A 16,174-nucleotide genomic window follows, 5' to 3' on the forward strand; every position below is an offset into this window, starting at 1 on the left:
AGGAAAGGAGGTGAGTCCTGGTCCTTGAAGAACCAGGAGGGTGGGCTTGGCCCATTGTGTTCCTGTGCGTATCTGCCCAGGAGCCAGCGTGAGTGGGGCACCCGGGAAGGAGGTGCTGACTGACGCAGGTCCCACTCGAGTGTCTGATGGGGAGATGTATGTACTTCATTTCAGAAGTAAAGTTATCCCCAACAGGTGTTCCTCATTCTTCCGCCATGGGAGGCTGTCAGCTGACAGGCTTATAGGTGATACACTCTGGAATTCATTTCTGACAACGAATCAGCACACTGTGCTTCAGTCAGAATGAATTAAAAATGAATATACTTTCTAATTCTGTAAAGCCAAGAGGTACATTACTTGAAAAGTGAGCATATTGTTTTTGATCATTTTTCTTTGCAAAATAAAGGAAAAAATAAGTTACTGCATTTAGTTGAAGAGGAAAACCTCCCTACTTCCTGTAACAGAATGAAATAGATGAATGAGTTCAGTGGGTTGATATTAAGTAAATACTCATCTGTAGTTATTGGCAAGAATTTTGAAATAAATTTAAAGAAAATGTTCTGAAATGTTGAAAATTTCTGTCCCCCTCCCCAACAGGTATATGCTTGGGGTGACAATGACCATGGCCAACAGGGCAATGGTACGACCACGGTTAATAGAAAGCCCACACTCGTGCAAGGCTTAGAAGGCCAGAAGATCACACGAGTGGCCTGCGGGTCTTCGCACAGCGTGGCGTGGACGACAGTCGATGTGGCAACACCCTCAGTCCACGAGCCCGTCCTCTTCCAGACTGCGAGGGACCCCCTAGGTGCTTCCTATTTAGGTAACACAGACCTGTGTTTTATATGAGACCCTTCCGTACGCGGCACCAGCATCACAGAACATTTAACAGCACTCCTGGGTTAGAGGCTTCAGCGCTGTGTGAGCTGCACGCTGAACCAAAGCCTCGGACTCGTCAGGGTGCACTGTGCTGGGACTCCGGCTGGGATGTAAACTCGAGAAGGAGCTAGAATGCGGGTTCTTGTGTTATGATCAGGCCAGCTGTGGCCATGCTGTGCATGTTGGGCAGCAGAGGAGCCTTTACAATAACCCCTTGGTGCAGGCACCGTGCTGGGCTGCGTGGTGTTTTCAGCAGCTCTGTTCAGGTATAATCAACACGCAATAAACCACACTTATTGAAAGTGTCAATTGCCACCAGCTGTGACACGTGTGCACCTGTGAGGGCGGCGCCACGGTCAAGATGATGAACAGACACACACGCTACCTTGAGCTTCCTTGTGCGGCTTCAGGCCCATCCCTGCCTCCCACAGCCACTGACTGCCTTCCTGTCACTATAGATCAACCGGCCTTTTTAGAATTGTACGTAAATGGAATTATACAGTGTGTACTTTTTTCTTTTTTTTTTTTTTAACATTTTTTATTGAGTTATAGTCATTTTACACTGTGCTCTTTTTCTTAATCTCACCTTTTTCAGTCACTGTAAGTATTTTGAGGTTTATCCACATTGCATCAAAATTCCATTCTTTTCAGTTGTTGAATACTATTTATTTATGGGTGCACTGCGGTCTGTTCCCCCATTTGCCAGTTGGCGGACTCTTGGGTTGTTCCCATTTTGGGGGCTGTACAAACAAAATTGCTGGGAACGTTTGTGCACAGGTCTTACAGGGACCTGCACTTGCGCTCCTCTAGGGTAAGGGCCTGGAGAGGAATGCCTGGATCACGTGGTAGATGCATGCTTACCTTCTTAAGACACCTACAAACTGCTTTGCAAAGGGCTTGTTCCAAAGCTCCTCCATATTTTCATCTGTACTTGGTATGGCCAATCTTTAATTTTAGCCATTCTTGTGGATATGTAGTGGTATCTCATTGTGGTTTTACTTTGCATTTCCCTCATGACTAATGAAGCTGAGCATCTTGTTTATTTACCATCCAAATACGTTTTCTGTTGAAGTGTCTGTTCATATCTTTTGCCTGTATTTAAACCTATGTTGTTTTATTATTACTGAGTTTTGAACATTCTTTATGTATTCTGGGTACAAGTCTTTCATCAGATATATGATTTGCACGTATTTTCTCCCAGTGTGGCTTGTCTTTTCATTCTCTGAGGTGAATTTTAAAGGGCAGAAAATTTTAATTTTGGTGCAATCCAATTGATCCATTTTTATCTTTTATGGATCATACTTTGGGTGTTGTGTCTAACAACCTTTGCCTAACTCAAGATCATAAAGACACTTTTCCTGTGTTTTCCTATGAAAGTTCTATAATTTTTTATATTTAGGCATATGCTTGAACTTGAGTTAAATTTCATACATGGTGTGAGGTATGGGTTGAATTTTATTTATTTATTTATTTTGGTGTAGGGATATTCAGTTGTTTCAGTTGCATTTGCTGACCAAAATCATTGCTTCTCTATTGAAAGAATTTGCACTTTTGTCAAAAATCAGTTGTCATGTATGTGTGGATCTGTTTCTGGATTCTCAGTTCTGTTCCATTGATTTATTTTTGTGTTTTGGTGCCAATACCACAGGGTCTTGATTACTGCAGCTTTATAAAAGACTGAATTCGGGCTTTGCTAATTCTTTAGCTTTGTTCTTTTTAAAATATGTTTTGGGTATTCTAGGCCCTTAGCATTTTGCATATAACTTTTAGAATCAGCTTGTCAATTTTTATAAAGTAGCCTACTTGGGATTTTGATTGCATTGAATATAGATCAGTTTGGGACAACTTCACAGTATTGAATCTTCAAACCCATGAAAGTAGTGTTTCTTCCCGTTTGTTGAAATCTTTACTGTTTCTCAGTAGTATTTTGCAGTGTCAGGGTACAGATCTTGCATATCTTTTGTTATATTTATTCCTAAGTATTTCACATTGTTTATCCTGTTCTAAATGATATTTTAAAAATTTATTCTTTTCTATTATCTAGAAATATTCAAGTTGCTCCTAACTAATGTGTAGAAATAGAATTGCTATTTTTAAGGACATTTAGATTATTTCTAAGTTTTGGCTATTACAAATAAAACCTGCTATGGATATTCATGTACAGCATTTTGAGTCAGTCTTCCATATTTTGAATAAATCCCACTTAGGTTATGCTGCTTTTTGTTTCTTTGATTTTTCTGTTGTTTATCTGTTTTCAGTTTATTGGTTTATAGTCTCATCTTTATCCTTGCTTTATGTTTATTTCCTATTCTTTTTCTAGTTTTTTGAGGTGAGAGTTTCGATCATTGATCTGAGACCTATTTTCTAACAGAAACATTCAGTACTAAGAATTTCCCTCTCACCACTGCTTTAGCTACATGTCTCCAATTTTGGTATATTGTATTTTCTTTTTCATTCAGTTTTATGTATTTTTAAAATTTCTTTTCAGACTTTAATTTTGACCTATGGGTTATTGTTTTGTACATTGTATTCAGTTTGCTAAAAAAAAAATTAGGTTAAGAACTTTTACCTCTTTGTTCATGATAGGTATTAGTCTGTAACTTCCTATTAATATTCTCTGGCTGGCCTCATAGAATAAAGTGGTGAATGTTCCCTTTTCAGTTTTCCTTTTTAATTTGTATAGAATTGGATGTTATTTCAGTAGAATTCACCAGTGAAGCCATCTGGGACTAGAGATTTCTTTTTAGTGGTTTTGTTTTTTTTTTTTAAACCACAAATTTAATTCCTTTAAATAGCTTCAGGGTTATCTGTTTCTTTTCTATTAAGTTATTTCTTTGATAAATGTTGAAGTTATTAGCATCAGGTTAGCCTCAATATTTGCTTATTTTTCTTTTAACATTTGCAGACTGTAGTAATGTCAGCACTCATTCTTTACATTGGTAATTGTGTCTTCTCTTCCCAGTTTGTCTAGAGGTTGATCAATTTTATTAAATTTTTTCAAAGAACAAGCGTATGGTTTCTTTGATTTTCTCCATTGTTTTTCTGTTTTCTAGTCTCACTGATCTCTGCTCTAATCTTTATTAATTTTTTGTTTCTAAAAGCTTAGGTCATTGGCTTAGGCTCTTCCTACTTTTCTAAGTATACATTTACTTTTATTTTCTTGATTAATTAACTGCTGTCATTATGACAGATAATCCTCTTTATCCTGATACTGCTTTGAAATTTTTTGCTTTAAAATCAGATCTGTTTGATATTAATGTAGATAATATGATATAATAACTTTTCTTTTGATCAATGCTATATAGTATTTAAACCATGTTATTCCATATACCATGATGAACTATGGTACGTCTTTTCTATTCTTTTACTTTGAACCTATTTGTCTCTTTACATTAAAAGAAGCTTCCTTGTAGCCAACATATAGTTGGATTTTGGTTTTTAATTTTTTTCTCTGACAGTCTCTAATTGGGGTTTTTATTCCACTTACATTTAATATGGTTATTGATGTATTTGTTTTCTATCAATATCCTGCTCTTTGTTTTCTATTAGTTCTAGCTGTTCATTGTTCTCTTCCGTCTCTTTTTCTGCTTTTCGTTGAATTAATTGTTCTTTATGATTTTATTTTTTCTTCTTTGTTTTCTTTGAGCTCTAACTAATGTTATTTTAGTGATTGCTTTAGGATGTGTATCATGCGCATGTAACTTATCATAGTCTACCTTCAGGTGATATTACACTATTTCATGTGTAGTAAATGAGTCATACATTAGTATATTTCTATTTCTTCTCTTCCTGCCTTTGTGCTATTGTTATAAATTTCTGTGTATGTTGTAAACTTGGTAGTATTTTTTATTAATTTTTTTACACATTAGGTTATCTCTTTAAATGGAGTAAATAATAAGAACGTCTCTGTATTTGCTCATGTGGTTACTTTTTCCAGTGCTCTTCATTCCTCTGTGGAGACCCAGGCTTCCATCTGGCACCATTTTCCCTCTCCCTGAAGGACTTCCTTTATGTCTTGTAGCTCGGATCTGGGGTTCATCCTTTCAGCTTTTTATGTCTGAACTCGTCATTGTTTTGCTGTGTTCACAGTATATTTTAGCTGGGTGTGAAATTGGGGGTTGACATTGTTTTCACTGAGAATTTGCTGTCATTCTTATCTTTGCTCTTCTGTACCTAACACGTCTTTTATCTCAGACTACTTTCAGGATTTTCTCTTGATTTTCCTGGTTTTTATCTTCATGGTTTGTGTACCTGTAGTTCAGTGTGCTTCTTGGATCTTTGGGTTTATAATTTTCATCAAATTTGGAAAATTTTCAGTCATTGCTTCTTCAAAAAATTTTTGCTGTACCTTTCTCTCTCCTCTTTTTTGGGAGGTCTAGTTTCACGTATATTAGGTCTCTTGAAGTTATCCCACAGATAACTGACACTTTGTTCATTTTTAACTTTTTTTTCTGTATTTCATTTTGGATAGTTTCTATGCTATATCTTCAAATAAACTAATCTTTTCTTCATTTTCTAGTATGCTGTTAATGTTACCAAACTATTTTGATCTTAGACCTTGTAGCTTCCTCTCTAGAATTATTTTTTTAAGAAACTCAGTCACCTATTAACTCTTTGTTTTAATTGAAGTTTAGTCAAAAATTATTATTTTTAAAGTGTGTTTTATTTTTATTTTTATTCTTTACAGTGAAGGTACTGGGAATTGAACCTGGGACCCCATGCCTGCTAAGCATGCACTCTACCACAAGCTACACCCACCCACCCCCCCCATCCTCCCGTAGAAATTTGATTTGGGTATTTTTCTATCTTCCATGTCTCTGGTTCTCTTCTTGAACATATGTAATACAGATACAGTAAGTGTTTTAACTTTCCTGCTGAGTGTAACATCTGTGTCAGTTCTGGATTGTTCAGATCTATTGATTTTTCTTCTTTCTGAATCACAGATATTTTCTTGCCTTTCTGCCCACCTGGTAACTTTTAGTTAAATGCTGAACATTGTAAATTTTACTCTGAATGTTTCTGGAGATCTTTGTATGTCTATAAACTTTCTTGAGCTTAGACATAATTAAGTTACTCTGAAGTAGTTTGATCCCTTTGGGTCTTGGCTTTGGATTTGTTAAGTGAATTCAGACCTGATGTTAGTCTCAGGCTAGTTGTTCCGCACCACTGGGTGTTCTGCTCAGTGCCTGGTGAACGGTGAGGTCTTCCCGCCTGGCTGATGGGAGCAGGCACCATGCCGGGCCCTCTGTGCCCTCCCAGCCGGCGTGCCCCAGCACAGTCCTTTTCTGCAGTTCTTTTCTGGCTTTGGGCAGTGCCCTCTCATGTAGGCGCCCATCAGCTTCTGCTGCATCCTCAGGTGGGTTGGGGAGGGGGGCACCTGCACGTCTCCAGGGGGCTCTGTGGGCAGCTCTCTCCTCTTGCATCCAGTCCTGTGAGCTTTGGCCACATTGGACTCCCTGGCTCTGAGCTCTGCCTCCTGTGCCCTGAGAGACCACTGGGCTCCACCTGGTTCCTTCCCTCTGCTGAGGTCTGGGAACCCTGAGGGCAGTGAGCTGAAACATGTGCCCAAGACTGCATATTGTGAAATCATGTCTTTTCACTATTGTTTTGGATTATTTTTTGTCTTGCATTTCAATGACGGTAAACACGCAGAGTTACTGTAGCAGTGTTTTCATAGCTGACGTATGTACAGCTAAATTGCTGTAAGTGCATTCTGCAGGATTTACATCTTTTTGCAATTGTAGTGAACCTTTGCTGAAAGTAGAGAAGTATAATTTTTTCAACTCTGAAAGACAATAATGAACCTGATACTTAATCTGTGAAAAAGGAAAATGCATACTGCAGTGCATTTTACAAATTACAGGTCGAATTACAGAAATAGAGCAAACTGTAATCTTAAGAATTGAACCCAAACTTTATTTTTCTTTTTCAGGTGTGCCTTCAGATGCTGATTCTTCTGCTGCCAGTAATAAAATCAGTGGTGCAAATAATTCTAAAGCAAATCGCCCTTCTCTTGCCAAGATTCTCCTCTCATTAGATGGAAATCTGGCCAAACAGCAGGCTTTGTCTCATATACTGACGGCCCTGCAAATCATGTATGCCAGGTAGGCTGACTTTTGAAATCACACAATTATGTAAGCATTGGGTTTTTGTAATTTTTTGATTGATCAAATGTCTAGGAGATTGTTAGGTTATCATCTCTAAATATTGTGAATTTTAGGTCATATACCCTTTGGTGAATGATGGTATCTTTGTGCTTTCTTGAATGAAGTTGAAATGTGAATTAAAAAATCAAGTTAAAGAACATTTTCATTATTCCTTATGGCCAGTAACCTCTAAACACATTTGGGGGTGTGGTGAGAGGAAGAATCAGTTGATACTAGTACTCAGTAAGGTTTCAGGCCCTTGTCCTCCCCTTCAGTCTTGATGGGGCAGAGTTTGGCCAGTGTTACCTTTTCCGTCCTTCCTCTCCTGTTTTCTCACAGCCTGAGGAAGTGGCCCACCTGTCCGTGCATCCTGGTTACGGGCCTGATGAATAGAAAGAAAGACTTGCACAGGAGCTTGACTCAGTCACTGAGAGGACGCTAGTCCTTGCTGCCTCGCATGAGGCACCCTTGGTGGTCAGCTTTCACTAAACACAAAATTACCCTCAACCTCCACCAACCCAGGGAGATTTCACAGGGACAGTCAGAGGCTTTTCCTGCTTGGGTTTTTATGTTGGCAGTTTCTCCCCTGTCATCACTGTGGCCATTCAATAAGTAACATCAGGACTGAATATTTTAGCTTTTAGCCAGGGAATACATACTAATAACATTCAGGTTTTTTCTAAAACTCTTTTATACTTATCCTATAAATTGAGTGCTCTGTTGAGTGCTTGTCCTGCCCCGACCCTGCTGCCCCGCGGTGGTGACGGGCAGCTTCCCCAGGCCTGGCTTTCTCTCCTGACAGAGACGCCGTGGTCGGGGCCCTGATGCCGGCCGGCATGGTCGCCCCGGTGGAGTGTCCCTCGTTCTCTTCCTCGGCACCCCCTTCCGATGTGTCTGCCATGGCCAGTCCCATGAATGGAGAGGAATGTGTGCTGGCTGTGGATATTGAAGACAGGCTGAGTCCAAATCCATGGCAGGAAAAGAGAGGAGAGGTAAAAGTGCACGGGAGAGCGGTGACGCAGCCTTAGGTCAGGACGGAGGAGGCCGCTGCTTCACGTCTAGTGACGTGTACTTTGTTCTCTCCCTTAATTCAGAGTGTTTTTCTGCCTGCTGCTATGATTTTTGGCTTGAATGAGAAAATACTCTATTTAAAAAGGAGGCTTTTTTAGTGCTTAAATAGAAATAGATTATTCTTTAAAAAAGCTGCTAAATGCTAAGTCCACAGCCCTTTTTTTTTAATGTATTTTGGGGGGGGGATTAGGTAATTAGGTTTATTTGTTTATTTTTAAAGAACACTGAAGCCAGGACCTCGTGCGTGCTAAGCATGCGCTCTGCCACTTGAGCTATACCCTCCCCTCAAGTCCACAGTCCTTTATCTGGAGCTCTGAACCCTGAAAGCTCTGAAAGCTAAAAGTTTTTGTAACTTAGTTTGGAGGAAGAGATGTGAGCTCATTTTAGTCATCTTCATGTGACCTGTTTTGAATATTAATAGGTTTTCCTGATACATGAATGTGCTTGGCTTTGCAGAGCTGTCCCAGATCTCATTGAAGGTGGTGGACTGGTGGTGTAAATGCCTTGTTAAGTCTGTAAAGTCTGGAATATGCCAGCTGGCCCTTTTAGAAAAGGCTTTTGGAGGTGGGTGGGAAGTGTGCCGTGCTGCTGAGTCTCTCCTCTTCTGTTTCTGAACTAGATTGTCTCTTCTGAGGATGCTGTGACCCCCTCCGCAGTGACCCCGTCTGCTTCCTCAGCTTCTTCTCGGCCATTTATCCCGGTGACAGATGACCCAGGAGCTGCCAGCATCATTGCAGAAACCATGACCAAAACCAAAGAGGTCAAAGGGCTTTCTTCTTTACCATTTTATTTTGAAATAATTTTAAATGTACTCACAAGTTGTAGAAGTAGGGTGTAGAAATAGAGCACCGTACACTCCTGTGTGCCGTCCACCTACGTTCTCTAACTGTACTCAGGTTTTGCTCGCTGTCCCATTAGCATCCTTTATCAGTAGGACCCAGCCCAGGGCTGAGTGTGGTCTCTTTGGTCTTCAGTATGCAACACTTTTTCAGTCCTTCCTTTTGTCAGAAACACCACAGGAATGATGCAGAGTGCTTTCCGCTGCATCCCAGTGGGTATGTGATGTGCTGCGTAACTTGGGGTGTGAAGTCTTACCACTTGGTCAGGAGTATCTGCCAGGTGTCCCCGCTGGAAGTTAGGAGAAGAATGGTAATAAGTATTCATGGGGAAGCACTTTGAGCCTGTGCGGATATCTTGTCCCTCATCGTATTTTCATCTACCAGTTTGTAGTACCTGTGATGATTCTAGCCGAGTCCATTATCGCTCTGGTGGTTGTTCTGTGGTCGTTGTTCAGAGTTCATAGTTCTTTTTGGACTGTCGTTGTTCCTCTGTAAGGGAGAGCTTTCCCTTCTCGTCTCCTCTGTCTACGTTGGTAAAGATTCATGGGATCCTGTTTTACTCAAATAATGACATGCATCGCTCTCATCATTTGACACCCAAATTGTCCCAGACTTGGCCGTTGGGAGCCCGTTTCTGCTGCTTTGTCCTTCTGACGTCTCCCCATAATTCTTTGAGCATTTCGTTACTTTCTGGCACAATAGTGTGTTCCAGACTCATCTTTCACCTGCCCTGGCCTTGCCCCAGAATCAACCATTTCTCCAAGGAGCCCTGGTTCCTTTTGGTTGATCATAGAATTTAGAAACAAGATCTGGAAGCTTGGTAAGCTGATTCCTCCTGGGTGTCCTTGGGTTTAGGCCCTCTCAGCAAACAGACACACATGCACGCCCGCTTACGCCAAGTCTCTCCCTTGACATCACCTATATAGTGAAAAGCATGAGTGGTTCAAACCAGTACTTTCAATTTCAGTCCAACGCCACAGGATTTATCCTTGCTCTCTCCCTTTCTGTATTTTAGGTGTATAATCCTGTTATATGTTGCTGGGTTGCTTTGCTGTTTTGCTGGTTTTTGTGCCTGTGTTCATAAGGCTCACTGAGCTGCAGTTTTCTTATGATGTCTTTGCCTGGTTTGGGTAACAGTGTAACTAACACTGGTCTTCTAGAGTGAGTTAGGCAGTGTTCCTTCTTCTTCTGTTTTTTAGAAGAGTTTGTGAAGGATTGATGTTAATACTTTTTAAAATATTTGGTAGAATTTTATATGTTCTTTTAACATGTTCCCATCACTCTTTTATTTCTTTGTTTCCTGGCACAACACAAAATTCTAGGTTCAACAAGATGTTTTATGCTCCAGCACAGAAATTAGATGTTCCTCCAAGAAGTCTTGGTTGTTTTTAGTGGGGAGTGGTATTTAGAAGCCAAGATCTGGGCCTTCACGTGCTCATTGCTGTTGGGAGGTTGCTGGGCACAACTCTCTTAGTAGATAGAGCTAGGGGGTGTGTGTGTGCGTGCGCATGCGCGCGTGCATGAGTGTACCCACACAGTAAGTTAGTGGGTTATATTAATACTTGTTTTGTTATATATCTACATATATTGAAAACCATTGGTTCCCAGCAGTCCAATCAATTCTAGTAACTGTAAGGAATCATTCTAGTTTCCCACTTTTCTGTATATATAACTCTTTTCTCTGAAAATGAGAAGCCTGGCCCCTTACGGACAGTTCCATAGCTCCCCCTTAGGTAGCCTGCCTCCCTCTCCCACATGGGCACCTCCTTCTCCTGCACAGCTTCTGGCACTCAAAACCAGTCTGCCCTCTGCAGGGATGACCTCTCACCTGCTTGACCTGTGACCTCCCCCACCCTACCGCCCAGGCCAGCTGGCCCAAAGCAGGGACACCTTCCACTTGGCTTGGCTCTGTCACACCAGCCACCCTCCCAGGCGGGCGCCCTCCCAGGCCTGTTGAGGTGCTTCCTGTGCCAGGCCCCCTCTCCCTGCCCATGCTGTCTCCCCTCCAGCACATCCAGCTGGGGAACAAGCACACATTATTTTCAATTACATTTGGAACTCTTGATTTATTGTGGTGTTGCTGCTGACAAAATTATGTCCTATGGGAATTATTCATAACCATCTGTGGTAATAAGAAATTTGCTATTTATAAATTAGGTGTCTGAACTCAGCTTCTGATACTTGGCAATCTTCTAGGATGAGGGTTTAATGCAGAAATTATTCTGAATTGTGGGAAATTTTTGCTTTTAGGGAGAAGAGGGATGGTATCATTTCTTTCCCACCAATTCATGAGATACAGACATTACCCAGGTTATACCCCTAAGTTCCTACCATTGCAGTTTTGATTTGATACATAAATTATGGCAGAGGAATTTTAATGTTAGCTTTGGGTGATAATTCATATTCAAGGATATGTAGCTAGTGATATTTTTTAGCAATTCCCTGGGACTTGTTCTCTCTCTCTCTCTCTTTTTTTTTTTTTCCTCAAGTACCCCCACCAAAAAAATGCTGGGACTGTTTCTTGTTGTATACAATTTATATATTTCACCAAATGGTTTTGCTGCTCTTCAGCAAGTGAGATTCTGATGAGTTTCACGTACTGATTCCCTGGGTCTTCACTCAGAGGTGGGAGCAGGATCTGTTTCTTTATAGGAAGAAGCAGTGCTCCCACCTCAGAGAGCGCTGGTTTCTAGGGCCACCTTGGGCACTGATGGCACTTGCATATCGGATGGGTCCCATTCCGCTTAAGGTTCCTGGTGGGACTTGTGCTTCCCCCAGCTCAGTTGTGTTTGGCAGGCAGGTTTCACCGAGATCCCAGAAGCAAGGGAGGAGAGAAGGTGGCATCTCCACCATCTTGTTTTTCCTCTGGTGAGCTGGACTCTGCCTGTGGGACTGAAAGGAACCAGGTCCTCCCCTGATCAGCACGGGGTCTCAGTGATTCCCACTCCTGAGCTCAAAAGCTACGGGATTTCCCAGCTCTGACGGCTCCCTGTTCCTTTCTGTAGGCCGAGTCCCACTGCCAGCGTCCAAGAGGCTCTTGTGTGGTGGGCAGCAGGCTGGGGGACGGCTGTCCCGGGTGGGGCACCCTCAGGAGGTGGGGTGGAGGAGAGGGCAGAGATGCAGACGGACGGCCCCTTTCCTCTGCTGATGTGGAGGAGAGCTCAGTGACCTCAGGTGTGGTGTGTTTTAACTGACACACTGAATAGGAAGTAAAAGGGGACGTTTTCTTTCTCAAAGAGCCTTGGGAACAAGAGATTATGGGCAATGTGTTACACACCAGTGCGTCCGTTAAATAAGATCCTGGGAAGGAATTATGAAGAAGGTCTAGGAGAAAAATGTAAAAGTACCATGTACAAATTTAGTTGATAGAAAACTCCCAATCATCCCCTATGGATGGGGGCAGGGGATAGATTTTAAGTGGTGTGACTTCATTCCAAGCCTCCCCTTATAAAGAACACCTGTGCTGTGAACTTGATCACAGTGTAAACTGTCATTCCTTCTGACAGCTGCTGTGGGTAATTCATAAAATAGTTACTTGGTCCTGAAAGTGTAGTATGTGGTGGTGGAGATTTTAGGGGCCTGTAATCTCTTATTTCACGGTATTTCATGGTCTTAAATGCCTCATTAGTCCCTTATTCCTTGAGTGGTCATCTTGTATCCTTGGAGTTTATGGGTTAACTGGTGACTGTTTATCTCTGGACACATTGTTCCTCATTTTATTTGTTGGACTTCTTAGGATGTTGAAAGCCAAAATAAAGCATCAGGCCCAGAACCTCAGTCCTTGGATGAGTTCACCAGTCTGCTGGTCGCGGACGACACGCGTGTCTTGGTGGACCTGCTCAAGCTGTCTGTGTGCAGCCGGGCGGGGGACAAGGGCAAGGACGTGCTTTCAGCCGTGCTGTCCGGCATGGGCACCGCCTACCCCCAGGTGAGCTGCGGGCGGGCAGGTGGGAGGTGCTGCCCCCGTCCTGAACTTGAAGGGCTTCCAGGAAAAATGAGTCCCCTCTCTGTCTCCTGTGCTGCAGTGGCTTCTCACTTTACATTTTGAAATTGCTTTGATATTTTAGAATTTAGAAATGTCTAAGTTTTACGAAGTCGGATCTACCAGTTTTTTTCATTTATGACTTCCGGATTTTGTGTTATGCTGAAAATATGCTACCAACAGATATTGTTTAAAGATTTCTCCTTGGTTGCTTCTAATTGTTTTTATGATTCAATTTGTTATTATATTTACCTTTTTGAGAGGTAAAGTAGGGATTCAACTCTTTTTTTCCTAGATGGTAAACATCTTGCCCCAGCATCATTTATTGAATTATCCATCTTTTCCCCAGTGATTTGAAGACCACTTTTATCATATTCTAAATTTCTGTATGTTTTTGGGTCCCTTTACGGACTCTTCTCTGTTCATTAATCTAATTTTTTTATGCTCCAATACCGTAGTATTTTAACTATTAACTATTTAAAATATGTTTTAATACTTGCTAACACTGGGTTCTGTGGACTTCTGGCTGTGGTGCTGTTCTGTACCTGGTAGCCACCAGCCACATAGGCTGTTAAGCACTTGAAATGTAGCTAGTGCACCTGAGGCACTGAAGTTCTCATTTTATTTAACTGTTTAATGAATTTAAATTTCAGTAGCTGCATGTGGCTAGTCTAGGGTGTACGGTCAGAACTTATCAATATCTCTTAGAAACCGAGCTGAGCGGTCCTGACACCGTTAGGCTTCCTGAAGGGCTCTTGCTTAGCAGTGGCCTTGTTCTCTGCCTTTCCAGAGCTGGCCGTGTCAGGGAGGCCAGTGCCATGTGCTCTGTGCAGGTGTGTCGTCAGTGTTCCTCTGAGCTCTGTATCACCACCACCACCACCATAACCATAAAGTACTTGGTATGGCCGAGTGGTCTTGAGATCATAGTTATGGTTTGGGAGCTATTTTAGGGGCATATTATTTTTTAATTGCATTCAGGAGGAACTAAAAAGTTACAGGTTTCCTACTTTCTAATTTTTTGAGGCGAGTTGATTGGCTGATTGTCAGAGATTACATCAAGGTGAATTGCCATAAGCAAAATGTTGTTTTCACAAGTTTGCTGCATTTGTGAGAGGAAAGGATGAATGAGAAGATCTTGGATTTAAAGTAGTGATGCCCAGCATTTGTCTATACACACCTACGAGGCTTGGTTCTCGGTGCCTTCACTCAGCATGGAACACAGGTGTTCCCTTTGTTTACAGATAAGGAAACTGAGGCTCTCAGAGGTCATTAAGTGCCTCAAAGGCACTCAGGTTGCTGATGGGTGGGAGAAATGATGTTGGATCCTGCACGCTCTTAGGGCAGAACCGCATCTGTGACCCCTCTGTCACCCTCTCCTCAGAGCTTATTTGTCTCTCCTAGGGGACTGACTGGCTTTGCAGAGGAAGTTTCTAAACCCCAGAAGAGCCCTGGTGGGCTGTGCATTCAGCTTTGATGATGTCAGTGTCTCAGATTCAGGGGGAGACAGAAACAAAGATGGGACTGTCTTCAGACTTGCCTGTCCAGTGGCAAGACACTACTCCTGTGTCCTACCCTCACCTAATATTTGGGACTTTTTTTAAAAAGAGAGGAAACATTCGAATTTATAATGATAATGCCTAGATGGCAGTGATCTTAGTTTGTCATTAATAAAATTACTTACTAGGCTAATCTATTTGTTACCTAATATGATATGAGGAAAAAGTAGGTACAAATTATCATTTATTTCTGAAAAGTACAGAATAGAAAATAGTTTTTTTTTTTCTAAATTAAAAAGTTTGGAGTTTACTGTGTTACTACTATAATAACATTCTCATTTGTTTTAAAAATAGCAATCAGGGAGTTTATAGTCAGCAGTATTAACCATTGAAATAGTGTGAATCACTAAAATTTTAAAATGCAATCAGAACATTATGGATTGTTGGGAGAATGTGGTACTGGGGGCTGGCCCTCAATGTCTCTGGTCAAGAGACACCCCCAGGTGTGCTCGTCTTTGTAGCCCTCATTTCAGAGAGTCCACCGCTGTTCGACCTGGGCGGCTTGGTCATTCCTCTCCATGCCTGCCCCCTCCTGCTTGACCCCAGTGCCTTCTAGGATCTGGGTCATTTTTGTCACCGTTCTGCTCCTTCGCTTGATAGTTTTATTCTTGAGGGAGACTTTCCTCACGAGGTTGTGTATGAGGAGAAACTTGTAATCAGAGGCCTTTTGTTTCATCAGTTGGTACGTGTTGGGTGTTTTGTGTGTGTCAGGTGCCGCCTGGCTTCTTGTACCTAGGGTCTCTCCAAGCATCTCTGAGCTGTGGGCTGTCTTGATTTTTTATAGGTAAGGAAACCGAGCCCTGATTTAAAGTAAATTTCTCAGACTCCCAAATCTTCCACTCTGCCTCGTCCCTGCAGAAAGATCTGGATCAGAGCGGGCATCCTGATGTCTTCCTGCTTTGTCACCCACTTCCTCCCACAGGTGGCTGATATGTTGTTGGAGCTCTGTGTCACTGAGTTGGAGGACGTAGCCACAGACTCACAGAGTGGCCGCCTGTCCTCCCAGCCCGTGGTGGTGGAGAGCAGCCATCCCTACACAGATGACACATCCTCCAGCGGCACAGTGAAGATACCAGGTACTCGGGGCTGGTCCCAGGGAGGAAATGGGGGGGCCCTGCCTGTAGAACAGCTTCATTTCTGCCATGGCATCAACAGAATCCACTATCATAGTTTTATAGAAAAGCTATGGAATTGCACAACTCCTTCCTTGGGTTCAATTAACTTGCTAGAGCATCTCCCAGAACTCAGAGAAACCTTTACTTATGTTTACTGGTTTATTGTAAAGTATGTGAAAAAGGGTACAGATGAATAGTCAGATGAAGAAGTACACAGGAGGGTGTTCTGTAAACGTCTGTGAGGTCAAGGTGGTGGGTGGTCTTGCTGAAATCGTCTGTATCTTTACTGATTTTCTGTCTACTTGTTCTATCAGCTGTTGAAAGTTGGGGTTTGAGGTCCCCAGCTGTCATTGTGGATTTGTCTCCTTTTGACATTTCTGTCAGTTCTTCCTTCATGTGTTTTGGGTCTTTGTTACCAAGTGTGCATATCTTTGTAATTGTTATATATTCCTGATGTTTGACCCATTTTTCACTGTGAAATGTCCCTCTTTGTCTCTATTAACATGTCTTAAAGTCTATTTTGTGTAATGTTAGTATAGCCACTCCAGCTGTCCTAATGGGTATTGTTTGCATGGTAGATATTTTT

General features: G+C 41.9%; 1 protein-coding gene across 1 annotated transcript in view; it reads left to right on the top strand.

Moving 5' to 3' along the window:
* The window catches only part of LOC102509078 (E3 ubiquitin-protein ligase HERC2), a 176,582-nt gene that overhangs the window by 130,247 nt on the left and 30,161 nt on the right, over positions 1-16,174 (top strand). The window contains 6 exon segments of the mRNA XM_032479272.1: positions 598-823; positions 6,812-6,983; positions 7,828-8,017; positions 8,716-8,856; positions 12,672-12,863; positions 15,396-15,549. Of these exon segments, the coding sequence (XP_032335163.1) occupies positions 598-823; positions 6,812-6,983; positions 7,828-8,017; positions 8,716-8,856; positions 12,672-12,863; positions 15,396-15,549 (1,075 nt within the window).

The sequence above is a fragment of the Camelus ferus genome, chromosome 5, assembly GCF_009834535.1.
Source record: "Camelus ferus isolate YT-003-E chromosome 5, BCGSAC_Cfer_1.0, whole genome shotgun sequence".
In the NCBI taxonomy this organism is placed as follows: Eukaryota; Metazoa; Chordata; class Mammalia; order Artiodactyla; family Camelidae; genus Camelus; species Camelus ferus.